The sequence below is a fragment of the Argopecten irradians genome, chromosome 4 (assembly GCF_041381155.1).
Source record: "Argopecten irradians isolate NY chromosome 4, Ai_NY, whole genome shotgun sequence".
Taxonomy (NCBI): Eukaryota; Metazoa; Mollusca; class Bivalvia; order Pectinida; family Pectinidae; genus Argopecten; species Argopecten irradians.
The window spans coordinates 37,435,862-37,452,707 of record NC_091137.1 but is presented as its reverse complement, the minus strand read 5'-3'; the positions used below and the strand labels follow the sequence as shown (position 1 = coordinate 37,452,707).

The following is a 16,846-nucleotide window of genomic DNA, read 5'->3' as shown; positions in this document are numbered from 1 at the left end:
GACACATCTTGCAATGAAATATAGCAAATATATTCCTTGATATGTCCCAGCTTACCGATGTACTGTTATAAAAAAGAAAGCATGTGATTGATAGGTGACAAAGACAACATACATTGTTACCCGGCTCTTTATAGAAATGTAAAGAAAATATTTTGGATTTTTTTTTACACGAAAACTGCCTGAAAATTGTTATAAGTATTGATTGATTAGAATGTTTACTTTCTATTTCAAACACTGGGTATGATTTCCTTTTATGTATTATAATTGTGATAACGTTGGTGTCAAATTTCAGTCAGGGTTGTGACCGATATTTTTGATACGTGTATCAAACCATGTAATCAATACAAAAACCCTCTGATCGTTACCTATTTTTCGGTGGGTTGGGATTTGTTGCGTTAAGTTCTTTAATGTCGTTTTTTTCGATCGATTATTGAATAGTATTAAAGACAATAGAAAACTTTTCTTGATTTTATCATTATTTCAATGATATGACCGGCGTCTTTTTTCTCGCAGTTTTTGCGGCAATTGTTATGGCGATTGCCGACTTTTCCTTTTATGAATGAAGATCTACTATGTAGCTCTTGATATCATATCTGAAAAAATGTGTAACATAAAGTATTTTTACAATTAGATTGCACATCACGCATACATATATTGAATATAAGAAGCACTCTTAAATCGTGAACTCGCTCATACCTCGTCAAGTTCTTAAATCATAAGTATTGCAAGACATCGGCAATTAAAGGGAAATATCAAAATGACAACTTAAATATAACTTTATTAATTATCTTTGTTTTGGTCTTTACCATATTTATCCTTCAAATGACAAGTAATTCGTTAACCATAATGTAATTTTCTAACAGAATTTTGATTTTTCAAAATTATTTTTTGTTTATGTTTCAAGTCGTGAAATAAAGCAGCTACGTGGTTCTGTTCAACATGTCTTTGAAAGAGTATTAAGTACGGGTGTATAAACATCATCTAGACCATAATATCTTTATTTGTTTTATTTGGTTAATTACGCATGCTAACGAAACATCCATTGACCCGTTTTCGTTGATCTGTTCCTGGTTTTAGACTAGATCGATTAAACCGAAGTTGTTACATATACGCAGGAATCAATCGACTTCCTTAGTTCTCCCGTATTGCTTTCAGATAATCTGAAAAAGTATTATCCTTCCAGATTAAGCATTGACAACATGGATCGATTTCAAAAAATACTGACGGAACCAACAGAGTCTGGTTATTTTATTTCTTTTTTTTCTAACAGGAAACATTACACAGCATTTTAAAATGTATACACATCTTTATTCCACTATCGATTACATCTGACTGATTTAAATCAAACTTGAATCGGAGTTTAAATTTTAGTATATAGATGAAACAAAGAAAAAATAAAGAAAAAATAAAAGACACACAATAATAAAATGACAATGATGAAATAAATTAAGAGAACGCTTTAGAGATGTTTTATATTATTTCTAGATTTTTTCAACCATGCACTGCAGTGGAAAAAGTGATGATTATTTGTGGTAACTCTCATCATATTTTCTTTTCCGACGTAACCTTACAATTGTCGTGCTTCAACGATTACGGTCAAATTGTGACGTAACGGCTTGTTCAAACGATTGTTCCATCCTTGACGATAACGAATGATTAAATCTTTATAGATGCAAAATCCATTGAGATTTCATCGCACAATTGTAACTTAATGTAAGTATAAGCAATAAACGTCTTTTAGTTGGCATTCATAGCCATTATGAATGCCAACTGGACAGAATCAAATTCAACTTGAATGCCAATTTAAAGACGTTCAATGCTTAAGTGTCATCATTACTAGAAGTGAATTTTATCACATGACCAAAAGTTCTGGTTCAGTGAAATTTGGAAAAGAACTTGTGTCACATTTGAGAGTACAAAGTTACCTTCATAGCTGTAACTGTTTCACACTTACTGTTTGAATATGCATACCTGGGTACGCTTTAAAGTCATACAGATTAATAATCATATTGCAGTGGAACTCGTGCATGGTACGAGTTATTCAGTATGTACCTACAATCTAATGTGATGCCTTTTATTTGCTCGTCAAGATATCGTGTTTTCAATGAATTTTTCTTTGACTCTCATTCGTGATTTATCGCATATTTTGATACACAATAGGAAACAAAAGTCGACTCAAGTTCGTCAATATTTGTATCTTTATTTATATCAATACAATAATTTTTCATTTTCTACTTGCATAACAAAAATCGAATTTTCACCAAGAGAAAGTTCATATCTCATAACTAAACAAAATTTGCTCAGAGGGAGATAAATATGGGAAGTATTGATGATTGAGGACCTTGTATTGAAGAAAATAGGTTATGAATACTTGTTTAGCCTACATATCTGTCTGCCAGAAACTCTCATATAACTTTTAATGTACTTATTTTCGCGTAGTCATATTTTAGCGTTCGTTCAGCAAAATTTTAAGGTAAATACAAAGAATCTGTTAATTATGAGTTATTAGCGCAAATTAAAATTAGCGAAATTCGACGATTCATTTCCGGAAATATACTTTTACAAGAGGCGTTGTACATGTATTAGCGCTTCAAAGACAACACAAAAAGCGCTAAAACCTCTAAAATAAATACCTCTAAAATAAGTATGTTTACAGTAAATAGAAGTTACAAAACGAGTGGTTGCTGGACATGGAATTTATCAATTTATGCATTTTTAAAAAGTTCAAACAACACTAGTTTTAGAGAACGTCGTTTGTAATTTAAGAAAAAAATTAGATTGTGGAATAAATTCCATATCCAACAGATACAAAATGTGTGACATATTTCTAACACAATTATATCCACATTTAAGCGATAGAAATACGGTCAAGATAAGTTACTGTGTCTTTTCCAAATATGCAAATAAGGTGTTGTGGCTAACAGAATATTTCCCTACGTGGGGGTGGGACAACGAAATTACAACTCCAGGAGTAATTCATTAACGGCCAACCCAAAGCATGCCGATAGGGAAATGATTCATTTTCTCCCGATAAAATCGACAAAACACGGCACGGTAACACCTCATTAAGTCATTACATCACGTAATTGTTTTACCGGAACTTCTGATTCAAAATGTCAGCGTACACAATCTGTCATATTCTACTGGTTGACAGAGAAATCTTTTACGGCTACAATCGACAAATCAGTGAATGGTGAAAGAAGGTTTCATTGGCAAAAAGGAACTAAATAATATCAGCCAATCAGAATGTGTGCAAAATATACATTACGTGTAGTATAAATAAACTGTTAGTCAAGAGCTGCGCGCGCAGTGTTTGTTTGATACACTGAGAGTCGAATAACACTCACCTCTTGTGGTAGAAATAACTTTTTCACCAAATATTGATACAGGGAAAAATAAATGTGATGTTTATATAAGGGATATTTGACCTAAATATCAGTTAACGACCAGGATATGTCTCTTCGTTCAAGCAAATAAACCTGTGTATATTCAATACCAAGCTCCAAAAAGGAGACGTCAATAATCAATAACTGACGTCATTGTGACGTAATACGACATAAAAAAAGCAACATCAAACAACAAGATAAAAAAAAAACCAAAAAATCAACCGAGTATATCCCACCCTAGAAAAAAAAAAGAAATAAAAAATGAAAGAAATACAAATGATGATATTTATTTTATTTCTTAATGTTACAGAATATGTAATATATTATTCTATATCTCTCTTTCTCTTTCTTTTTCTAGATTTAAACATACTAATTGTTAAAATTGTTATTATCAACACCTTCTTTTCTATCGTACAACCGACATTGATGTTGTCGGAATACACCTACCACATATATTGTTTCTGTATTCGGCATTGAAGGAAATCAGCTGTATTTTAGAATTTATTCTAGATTCGACTGACCTCATTCCGAGGCGAAACAGTGTTTGAAAGAAGGACATATTTGTAACATTGTTGGTACCTTTCAGCTGAAACGTAGTTGTTTAAGATACTTTTTTGTATTATTGTGTGAGAGAGAGAGAGAGAGAGAGAGAAAAAGAGAGAGAGAGAGAGTGTGTGTGTGTGTGTGTGTGTGTGTGTTATATATGATATACATGGTCATTGGCTTAAAATGTATGCTGTAGGTTTGGTTCGTTGCTTTAAGAAAATAGCGTCTCGCTCAAGGCATTCGCCCAAGACTCGCTACTTTTGTCTTTCTTAACCCTCAGCCAAGTTCAGCTTACAATTTAAGTCACTGTCCATATTTTCTCTGTCTATCTGCCTATAGCATAAAGAAAGCAGAATAACCTAACTATTCATTTGCACTAAAACTGCATCCACATGTTTAAACACAGCAAATCTAGTGGTGACCAGACATCACCTTATACCCCCTATCAACGTCACAGACACAAGGTAGATAATCCATACCCTACAAAAGCCTAACTGATAAAACAAACATGGACTATGTTATTTTTAACTGTAGTAAATTGATTTAACAAATGCTAGCTAATTGATATTATGAATGGCTCAGCATTGATGATTTATTGTTGGCCTAAAACATTCTCATTTTGGCAAAAGATTTATGATGCAATGAAAACACGATAAATATTATAAAGATCAATAGATATTAGATTTATTTACAGACCACGTGTCGTGACGTGCAACTCTGTAGTCAGCATTTTTTTCATCAAAATTTTGATTACTTTCCATTTATTTAACACTTAAAAAGCAAATAAATATATGAATATTGTTTCTGAAGCGCTATTCAAATTTTTATTCAGATTTTTTTCTAACTTGGCAAGTTATTATATCATTATTTGCACTTGATGCAATAGGTTCATGTGGCATTTGTGATAGATTACTTCGAGTTTATCTGACGTGTATTTAGGACAGTTAAGCACATATCTAGATGTTAGATGCTTACAATGCACGAAGTGATAGCTGTATCTGGCCAGACGTTGCTCGTTATGAAATCATGGTAAGTGAAGCTGACATATTTCCATTTATTTTTTCAACATTTTGTCTAATACCACGAAAATATAGCAACAAAATAGTCTGTCAATATAGTAAAAATAACATTACCATCCTCACACCATGTCTAGTGAATATTAATAATTTATTCTTAAATGTTATTAGATGACTGTTTCTTTCTTTGTAAAATTAGTTTGTATCATTTTTTCCAAAATTTTTAAAAAAGATACAAAACTTAATCCTAATGCAATAGGACACACTATTCTAATCTACAATCGTTTAAATGGGGAAAATTAATATAAAGCTATGTGTTACATTCTGAATAACGATTTTTGTTTTATGATAAACTGAAAAAGGACAATATCTAGTATGCTTTCGATGAAATATGAAGAACGCGGTTGTGAAACTGCATCTTGACTGTGTATTCTACTGTATAAACACGTTTTGACTGATATGCGGATTTATATGCCCAAATATATGTGCTTCTAGTACTCGACTCCAAAAATCAAGTGTGGCGATGCAACTTATTGACGGAATGTATGATAGCTTATCGCCGGATACTCCGACTTTCCATTAATTTTTTGACAGATTATCAAGTTTATTGAATGTCATTATTAACAAGCATAAACCATGTCATATGTTTGAATTCGGTTGTTCGCTATACATTTTAAACAAACATAAACATTTTTGCAATCAGCTCAAGATAAATTTGGACTAATGTAAGTGTGTCCTTACCCAAAGGTTCATACTGGTGTTAGCGGTAACAGCGGTATCCTCATGTAAAAGAAATATCTTCGACAGTACAAAACGATACCAGAGTTACAGGTCCGAAACTACCATGGGCCCACACGGTTGTGCTAAGACGTGTGCCAGAGAAGGACGATGTCGCTCGATAAATTACAACACTGTATCCCTGACCTGTGAGTTGGTCCAAGGTTCAGCGCCGGAGACTAACATCTCCTTATTCTGGTCACATACAGCTAACTTCTCATTCGTCAAAGTATGTTCTATTTCTTTTCTTATTTTAACAGCTTGATATGTAAGGAGATAAACATTTTAACATGTTGCATAATTCCTATTGTCATTACATCGGACAATAGAATATGGTGGGATCCTCAAGTTTAAAATATAAAAAGACTCTTTATTTGATTTTATATAATTTTACATAATTGTTTGCTGTTCGTTTTGTGCCTATTGTTATATTTAAGGATTAACTTGAATAGATTTTTTATGTTATGGAGATATAACACAAAAATCTGATTGTACTCTAAATAAACCGCGAAGCGGTTTATAATGAGAGTACACTCAGATTTTTGTGTTATATCTCCATAACATAAAAAATCTATTCAAATTAATCCTTATAATTCAATTTACTAAAGATAATCTCTTCAACATTTAAAATTCATTTTGGGACTCTTTTGTCTATGAAATTATTACGCCGTCATCTCAGCCAATCAGAAGCGACGTTACAAACGGCGACGCAATTTTTTCTTTTATGGGCTGATAAAGTAAATTTTTAAACCAATGAAAATGCTCGTAACAAGCAAAATTAAATTATTACTGTATACAATTCGATATATTTATCATTATAACAAAACACATTATAGATTATCGATATTTATAAAGAAAAACTCAAGTATACGCCCAGTTTTAATAACACTTTTTGAAATAAAAAAAACCTACAAAAGTGTATGCAAGATCTTTTGAAAAACAACTAAATATGACTTGGTATTATCATTAATTGTTCGTAATCATACGAAGTGGCAAAATTGGATGGCTATAACATGACTAGTAATCTGATTTAATTATTTAGTTTTTAGTTTTTATTATAAGTAATTGCTTCGTTGACTTAGTACTATACGGCGACGGAGGTAACAAACAAGCAATGGACAGCAGATTTTAATCAAATTGCATGAGTATAACGGAAAATGTTTGACAGTTTCACTAATTGTGCTTCATTGTGCTGCTAAAGATTTGTCTACTTTCATTGTCCCATATTACTGTTCGTATCATATTATGTAAGCGTGTTCGTTTTTTGTGTCTTGATAAAAGGGCAGATCGCCTCGAAAATTTGACATTTTTTGTCCACACTTTTAATATTACTTCTTTGTTCCATATTTAATGTGATGGATGCACAACCGTCCATTTTTCTACTTTGTTGTTGCACTTATAGATAATGGTAAACGGATAATCATCCAAATCATTTCATTCGCGACACTGACTTTTTTATTTGATTTAAATCCTGTTTTCTTATTGATACTGTTTATTAATTACGATTTTGTTATTGCATTATCAAACTTTCACATAAATCATCAACATTTTTTTCCTTAGAATTCACTTGGACCTTGCGGCGACGTTATCGCTCCACAGTCAATGGTGTGTATTCCATTATCCAATGGGAACTACACTCTTGTCAAAAAGTGTAAGTATGAAAAAAAAAAATGTTGAAAGCTTGTTAACCAGTGAAAATGTATTTATTCGCACATACGTATACTTCAATGCTATCAGTAAGTTAGTAAAATGAAAGAAAAAAAAGGAAAAAACGAAAGAAAACAAATACATCTATGTTTTATTTGCAAATAACAGAGATAATTACCCTTCGGTATTGATTGTGACTCATGTGTTTGTGAGCATAACATCATAGTTTCGGAGAAAAACGATGTGAATTGAAACCACAAATAATGACGGTACAGTGAATACCTACCGCAACGAGGCTAACTCTGTAAAACGGGAAGACGGAATTTTTCCAAATGCGTATTTTTTCATGTAGATTGTAATGCAGCTCTGACGTCACCTACCAACGGATATCTCTCATCAAAAGAGAGACTTGTAGGGCAAGTCATTGATGTTTCCTGTTTGCCAGGGTACCTTCTAGTTGGGGAATCGTCTATCGTGTGCTTAGCGAATGGGAAATGGTCAGCGTCGAACCCGGTGTGCCGTGGTCAGTATAAGCATAACTGCCGAATTTTGATCTGGAAGTTGCATTCACAACGTGTCTAGCAAACATACTATCTGGCTAACAGGTAATGTGAAATGCAGTTATGTGCCGTAACTGGACGAAAATTTTGACATGTTATTTTTTCTTCATTAGTCTACTGAATACCATAAGGTTTGGTGAATTAAGCTGTGAAAATCATTCAAATGGCTTCAGATGCCTTACAAACGTTAGATACAACACATGCATTTTGTACTGTAAAATTGTTTTTATTTATGCCTTAAGTATGTTTAGATGCAAATATATCTGCGGGAATCACTTGTCAATTACTAATAACACTAGGCCGATATAAATTTGTAATGAAATTGTAGACCACAGCTGGCTTCATGGTCTAACCGTCCGTACTAATTTCTCTTCACTATAGATGTAAATATGATGATTTTTGGCAGTACTGTTCAGTTGCTTTTTGTAGTAGTAAAATTAAAACCTATGCATTGAATGTACCTTAATTCCCAAAATGTTGGTAACTTTTGGTGATGAATTGCATTCGTTACTATGAAAAATACGGCACATATAACTTTAATATCTTGATATCTTGCACAGGATTTACATTCCAATTTTATAAATCTTAATACCATGCACATGTTTTACAATCTAGCTTTCTGTACTAGATCATTGAAAAATACATTACGTAAATTTTCCATTAAAACACTATTATCAATTCTCAAATATTAAATGTCATGTGCATGTTATAAAATCAACCTTCCTTTACTTTAATGTCATATGGATTTAAGAACAATAATAATTGTTGCTTTTAGTAAATCGTAATAGGTTCAGGACAAATAAATCGAGGCATTTATATCAAGACATGCACTGTATAGAACACACATGTTGTTTCCTATAACAAACATCTGTATTGTATCATTAGACTGTGGTCCGCCCCCTCCTGTACCTAACAGGTGTTTGTATTGTATAATTAGATTGTTGTCCGCCCCCTCCTGTACATAACAGGTGTTTGTATTGTATAATTAGACTGTGGTCCGCCCCCTCCTGTACCTAACAGGTGTTTGTATTGTATAATTAGATTGTTGTCCGCCCCCTCCTGTACATAACAAGTGTTTGTATTGTATCATTAGACTGTTGTCCGCCCCCTCCTGTACATAACAAGTGTTTGTATTGTATAATTAGACTGTTGTCCGCCCCCTCCTGTACATAACAAGTGTTTGTATTGTATAATTAGACTGTGGTCCGCCCCCTCCTGTACATAACAAGTGTTTGTATTGTATAATTAGATTGTTGTCCGCCCCCTCCTGTACATAACAAGTGTTTGTATTGTATCATTAGACTGTTGTCCGCCCCCTCCTGTACATAACAGGTGTTTGTATTGTATAATTAGACTTGTTGTCCGCCCCCTCCTGTACATAACAAGTTTGTTTGTATTGTATAATTAGACTGTTGTCCGCCCCCTCCTGTACATAACAAGTGTTTGTATTGTATAATTAGACTGTGGTCCGCCCCTCCTGTACATAACAAGTGTTTGTATTGTATAATTAGACTGTTGTCCGCCCCCTCCTGTACATAACAAGTTTTTGTATTGTATAATTAGACTGTTGTCCGCCCCTCCTGTACATAACAAGTGTTTGTATTGTATAATTAGACTGTGGTCCGCCCCCTCCTGTACATAACAAGTGTTTGTATTGTATAATTAGACTGTTGTCCGCCCCCTCCTGTACATAACAAGTGTTTGTATTGTATAATTAGACTGTGGTCCGCCCCTCCTGTACATAACAAGTGTTTGTATTGTATAATTAGACTGTGGTCCGCCCCCTCCTGTACCTAACAAGTGTTTGTATTGTATAATTAGACTGTGGTCCGCCCCCTCCTGTACATAACAAGTGTTTGTATTGTATAATTAGACTGTTGTCCGCCCCTCCTGTACATAACAAGTGTTTGTATTGTATAATTAGACTGTGGTCCGCCCCCTCCTGTACATAACAAGTGTTTGTATTGTATAATTAGACTGTGGTCCGCCCCTCCTGTACATAACAAGTATTTGTATTGTATCATTAGACTGTGGTCCGCCCCTCCTGTACATAACAAGTGTTTGTATTGTATAATTAGACTGTGGTCCGCCCCCTCCTGTACATAACAAGTGTTTGTATTGTATAATTAACAGTTTTGTATTGTATATTAGACTGTTGTCGCCCCCTCCTGTACATAACAAGTGTTTGTATTGTATAATTAGACTGTTGTCCGCCCCTCCTGTACATAACAAGTGTTTGTATTGTATAATTAGACTGTTGTCCGCCCCCTCCTGTACATAACAAGTGTTTGTATTGTATCATTAGACTGTTGTCCGCCCCTCCTGTACATAACAAGTGTTTGTATTGTATAATTAGACTGTGGTCCGCCCCCTCCTGTACATAACAAGTGTTTGTATTGTATAATTAGACTGTTGTCCGCCCCCTCCTGTACATAACAAGTGTTTGTATTGTATAATTAGACTGTTGTCCGCCCCCTCCTGTACATAACAAGTGTTTGTATTGTATAATTAGACTGTGGTCCGCCCCTCCTGTACCTAACAAGTGTTTGTATTGTATAATTAGACTGTTGTCCGCCCCCTCCTGTACATAACAAGTGTTTGTATTGTATAATTAGACTGTTGTCCGCCCCCTCCTGTACATAACAAGTGTTTGTATTGTATAATTAGACTGTTGTCCGCCCCTCCTGTACATAACAAGTGTTTGTATTGTATAATTAGACTGTGGTCCGCCCCTCCTGTACATAACAAGTGTTTGTATTGTATAATTAGACTGTGGTCCGCCCCTCCTGTACATAACAAGTGTTTGTATTGTATAATTAGACTGTGGTCCGCCCCCTCCTGTACATAACAAGTGTTTGTATTGTATAATTAGACTGTGGTCCGCCCCCTCCTGTACCTAACAAGTGTTTGTATTGTATAATTAGACTGTGGTCCGCCCCTCCTGTACATAACAAGTGTTTGTATTGTATAATTAGACTGTGGTCCGCCCCTCCTGTACATAACAAGTGTTTGTATTGTATAATTAGACTGTGGTCCGCCCCCTCCTGTACATAACAAGTGTTTGTATTGTATAATTAGACTGTGGTCCGCCCCTCCTGTACATAACAAGTGTTTGTATTGTATAATTAGACTGTGGTCCGCCCTCTCCTGTACATAACAAGTGTTTGTATTGTATAATTAGACTGTGGTCCGCCCCCTCCTGTACCTAACAAGTGTTTGTATTGTATAATTAGACTGTGGTCCGCCCCCTCCTGTACATAACAAGTGTTTGTATTGTATAATTAGACTGTGGTCCGCCCCTCCTGTACATAACAAGTGTTTGTATTGTATAATTAGACTGTGGTCCGCCCCTCCTGTACATAACAAGTGTTTGTATTGTATAATTAGACTGTTGTCCGCCCCCTCCTGGAACAAGTATTTGTATTGTATCATTAGACTGTGGTCCGCCCCTCCTGTACATAACAAGTATTTGTATTGTATCATTAGGCTGTGGTCCGCCCCTCCTGTACATAACAAGTATTTGTATTGTATCATTAGGCTGTGGTCCGCCCCTCCTGTACATAACAAGTATTTATATTGTATCATTAGACTGTGGTCCGCCCCCTGCTGTACAGGTGACTTCCATTCAGCCTGGAACTAACACCATTGGCAGTGTGAGGACATACATGTGTAACGGGTATACAGCGGTCAACTACTCCATCACATGTCAGAGTAACGCCCAATGGACAGCTCCGAACTTTATGTGCGGTTAGTAACATAGGTAGCAATGGTACGAAAATATCAATATATAATAGCTAGCAATACATGTTTCATGTACAAGTATCAGTGTATCATAGCAATATGATATACAAATATCAATATATCATAGCTAGTAAAAAAGAATACAAATACCAATGGTTCATGCCTAACAATACATTATACAAATATCAATGTATCATAGCTATATAATATGGCCGCAGCCTTTCGTGACAGAATGGCACGAAATGTGATATGAAGCGCTTCTAAGGTAACACATACATAAAATATACATGAAAAAGCCCAATCTTCAAAAATCAATATTACGGTATATAAATACATGTATTGTACGTTTCAGATTAAAACAAATTTTAATAGAATATACGTTAGAAGTAATGGCAAAATACATGTAGATCGCTGACTCTACAGAAACCACTGGTTAAATTTTTTCCCTTAGTCAGTGGTTTTTATCAAATCTCTATTTTTATGTGCATATGTGTATTTTTTCCTACCCTTGATCAATCAATTTTAAGTTTAGATTACGATTATAGTATATTCTACTGAAAACTATCCACTGGCCAATATTCAACAGAATGGCCCTTTGGTTCATTTTCCCTTCTACAACCTCTCGCTGGCTGTCCTTCTGGCTTTGAGTCTGGCAGTCGGATGTGGCACACTGAGCAAACCAGTACTAATGAAATGTCACCAGGGTCGAATCTAAAAGGTAGGTATATGATTTACCATTAAACAGGATCTTAAATGAGTGTTAATTTCATATGAGGTTTTATGAAACGAATTTAAGAAGATTTTACTTTGCGACCCATGGCGAAATATGAAATTAACACAGATACAACAACCTACATTTCAAAAAATTTCAATGCTAAAAATGTGTTGTAAATTTCCATTAATTTATTCTCGCCGTCCTCGAAATTCTGACGTCAACGTCATTTTTTTTATGTCTTGACGTCACAATGGATTTCCTGCTCGACAGAGATAATGATACGATAAAAAATATAACACTGGCGAAATCACTGTACGATAAATATTCTATACTCCTTAACAGATCGAAAATTCGGAATTGAAATTCAAAGCAACAACAGTGGTTGATAGAAAAAAAATATTTCATGTTTCAGGATTCGCTACTGGAGCAAATGTCGAGTGGCATTTCTGTACTAGGGTTGTTTTTTTACCAAGCCTAAGTAGTTCCAAAAATAACTGGCCACGCGGGAACTATTGTGTAATGAGATTCGGTGGAATCTGTCCAGAAGGTAAGTTCTTCAGTCGAACCGGTCTACATAGACCGCCTACGAGATCAAAAGGTCTCTATAGCTATATGAGGTAACAGAAATCATTATATTTGGAAGTAAACACGCAATCACGTGATCTCTAGTTACCCATAATACAACCTCATATTACGGGAAATGGCATGAATGAGATATAAGCACGTGACTCGTTTGACTACGTTTATACTACAAAAAAAGAACAAAAAAACCCCAAAAAACAACAAAAAACAAAAACAAAAAAACCACGTGTTTTGAACCATTTAGCGGAATATCTCCCGTGGATCGTGGTTTCATTTCCAAAGATGGGATACAGATTGAATTTCATCAATATATGTATATTTGCATTTGTTATATAAAGACATAACGATTTTTTATCGCGGTTTTAATGGCCATATACAATTAATGTTATTTCAATTTTGGGTGAAAATTCCTCCGGGGAGGTGGTTTCACTTCCAATGTCGGGAACCACATTGAATTTCATAAATATATATTTGCATGTAATATCTTATCACCGAAGCGTTTGATATATAAAGGCATAACGTTTTAAAGTATAATTTGTAATTACGGGTTTCATGTATACATATATGTATATGAATAACGGTTTAAAGAACTGCCCTCGATATTTTTTCTGAAACAGTAACAAAAGTATAGATTACCATATTTTTCATGTGGAATTTTTAATTATCTGTTATGACTGTTTAAAAACCTCAAACATTCAAAAAATGGGGCACGTAACGTGTAGATGTTATAACTTTCAGAACGAATATTGTCGATACTAAATGCTTGTATCCAATTCTAAAGCATATTCACGATATGTATCCCTGATAATTCAACTTTTATTGCACATGCGCGAACAAATGAACACGTGTTCATGTTCCTGGAAACAAAACCACTACTCTTGTTCTTTCTTGCCGAGGTATGTGAGTATACATGGAAATGTAAATGTATCAAAATTTTGAAGGTTATGAATAAAAAGGCAAATAATTGAAGGTACAAAAATATGTGTTGATTCTTTTGTTGATGCAAAATCAAAGCAACTCTGATATTCTTATAAGAAATAGTTAACTTTGTTGATTGCTATGAACACAAAATATATGGTAACAACGGGATGCGTACCCACAATATTCTAACTCAATCTGGTCGCCGATTTCGGAGGTAAAATCACGTCCCGGGGGATTTTCATTCTATATGTTAAACTATCAAACTCGATTGTTTAACACGTGTTTGGTGAACTGTTATTTATATGCATGTACATTTTTGTGTATATACATTATACTATACATGAAAGTCGTAATTACAAAATCGTTATGTCTTTATATAACAAACGCTTCGGTAATAAGATAAATGCAAATATATATTTATGAAATCCAATGTTGTTCCCGACTTTTAAGGTTAAACCACGTCCCGGGAGGGATTTTCACCCCAAAGATTGAACCAATATCAAGTGTACATAGCCATTAAAACCGTAATAAAAAATCGTTATGTCTTTATAAAACAAACGCTTTGGTGAAAAGATAAATGCAAATATATATTTATGAAATTCAATCTTTTTCTCTACTTTGGAAATGAATCCACGATCCGCGGGGGATGTTCCCCCAAATGGTACAAAACACGAAGTTTTTTGTAGTAAAAACGTAGTAAAACGAGTCATGTGCTTATAACATAACATTATGCCATTGGCCGAAATATGAAGTTGTATTATGGGTAACTAGTGATGACGTGATTGCGTGTTTACTTCCAAATATAGTGATTTATCTTACCTGTATATGGTGTTAATACACGTGTTGAAAAGAGCTTTGTGTTGAATCTGAGACACCAATAACACAACTTAACTAATCATGTGGTCCATGTACAGAGGTAGTCGCTGAAACAGGTTTTTAATGACGAATAATTGTCTTTCATTTCCCCGTGTTTTTCCACAACTCAGTCAAAATTGAGATAAGCAAACATAAAGTAGTTGAGGTGAAAGTTCATTCCCTTAACTTATGGCATTAAACTTCAGCAATTTTTCTCAACTGCGAAACCATTTTCCATAACGGACTTATTTCGAACATTGTACTTTTAATCTTAGAGGAAGGTGACTAAAGGAAAAATAAAATTTTACAAATATTGAAATTTTTTATTGACCCTGCGAATTCTGCAAGTCTAGGATTGTTTTATTATCTGATGTTGAAAATACTTTTGATGTTGTATTTATGAGGATTCGATGAAGGAAATATTTTCTGGGATGAGGAAGACAGCGACGTTACTGATCGACAAATGAACGGAACAATGCCAGATGGAACATTCGATGTTAATTCTAGAATCCACTTTTGCTGCAGGTACACATTATAATCATAAACAATACCTACAATATTATCATCCACTACCTACAAAATTACCATGCACTACCTACAAAAATACTATACACCAATTACATTATAATCATAAACTACCTTCAATATTATCATCCACTACTTACAATATTACCATACACTACTACACATGATAGTCATAAGCTACATATATCTACATCTAATGACCAAATGACCTATCTCATCTGTTGTCGCACACAGAGTCTCAGTTTTACTATGACGTATACGAAGTCCATATGTGTGGATATAAGGGGTGTAGGAGGGTAACCGAGGTGAGCTTTTTACCATAGGCTTATGTTTGCAGAAATGACGATGATCCCAGGAATCCAATTATGTTACCAAGGACCAAGCCGTTTATTTTGTTCAGATATACATTGGATGAATGCCAAGAAGTCTTCAACATGACGTTCACAAAAGAGAATACCCAATTTATGGACGAAACATTCAATAACGGAGATGTGGCCTTTGGAGAAACTCCGAGAAAGGATGGCCCGCCGAACTGGCGGATCTATTACTGCTACTACGAGTAAAACGCTTGGAATTCTCATGCAACCATTAAAAAAAAGAAAATATTTTACACCATACCTTTATAGAAAAGCCTAGTGTTGCCGGTAGCTATATTACATGAATACAACTTTAATACAACCGCGTGCCGTCACGCCGTCAATTTATGATATTTTTTCTTAATTTTATCATTTTAATGGCGTGTATTACAAATGAGTATGGAGACGTGATAAGATAACTACAGAGTTTTATCTATAGCAACTGATCAAAGAGGCATTTGGCATAATGAAAATAAAATTTATTTTGGCGAGATACACATTTCCACTTAATTTTGTAAGATGTGTCCGACGCGAATTCAATTTTTTTTCGCGAATAATTGTATAAAAATGTAAACAAACCTAACAGCACTTGATCGCGAATTCATATATTCGCGAATATATTTCCATTAACAAAAACGTGAAATATAGAATATGAGAATTAACAGTGGCTTACATCACTAAATAGTACATACAATAACTGTTAAAGAGGCATATTTAAGGTTCGAAGCATTGCTTTCACTGCTGTTATGAATGTCATCTAAGAAAACTTCATTATCGAACATAGTACAGGGATAATAATACTTTAGATGCCAACATCAACATGATATAGTAGCGATGACTAGAGAGTAGAAATTCATCTTTGGAAATATTATGAGCAAGTATATTTACATGGCTTACATATTTGGAAAAAAAAACCTTTCTTACAAACGGACACATCAGTCAGTAAACCAAAGTTGTCCCTGCCACGATTTTATTGATAATACTGTTATAGGTACTCGATTTATTCTTAAAGGCCCACTACCTTTCCGAAACGGCTTTTAATTATTTTATAATGGGAATGTAAAACGTGATTGATAATTTTATAGAGTCGCATTAGTTATAACTTACCGTTTATACTACACCACCTTCTGAACAATTTGATTTAAATAAATAAAACTTTATTTTTCATAACGCGGGTCGCCATTCGAAATGACTCTCCACTGTTATCATATCATAGGCA

General features: G+C 34.3%; 1 protein-coding gene across 1 annotated transcript; it reads left to right on the top strand.

Moving 5' to 3' along the window:
- Window positions 1-4,892: 4,892 nt before the first annotated feature.
- Window positions 4,893-16,653, top strand: LOC138322268 (uncharacterized). The gene is made up of 6 exons (XM_069266309.1): window positions 4,893-4,961; window positions 11,547-11,679; window positions 12,236-12,391; window positions 12,801-12,935; window positions 15,151-15,271; window positions 15,609-16,653. Exons 1-6 carry the CDS (start codon window positions 4,893-4,895, stop codon window positions 15,832-15,834), a joined length of 840 nt encoding a protein of 279 aa, XP_069122410.1. The 3' UTR covers window positions 15,835-16,653.
- Window positions 16,654-16,846: the final 193 nt, after the last annotated feature.

Excerpts from the sequence above, each read along its gene's own strand:
- LOC138322268 (XM_069266309.1), top strand. The coding sequence starts at position 4,893 with ATGTTAGATGCTTACAATGCACGAAGTGATAGCTGTATCTGGCCAGAC. Across the intron at positions 11,680-12,235 it reads AGCTCCGAACTTTATGTGCG|TATCCACTGGCCAATATTCA; the intron begins GTTAGTAACATA and ends TCTACTGAAAAC. Across the intron at positions 12,936-15,150 it reads CGGTGGAATCTGTCCAGAAG|GATTCGATGAAGGAAATATT; the intron begins GTAAGTTCTTCA and ends TGTATTTATGAG.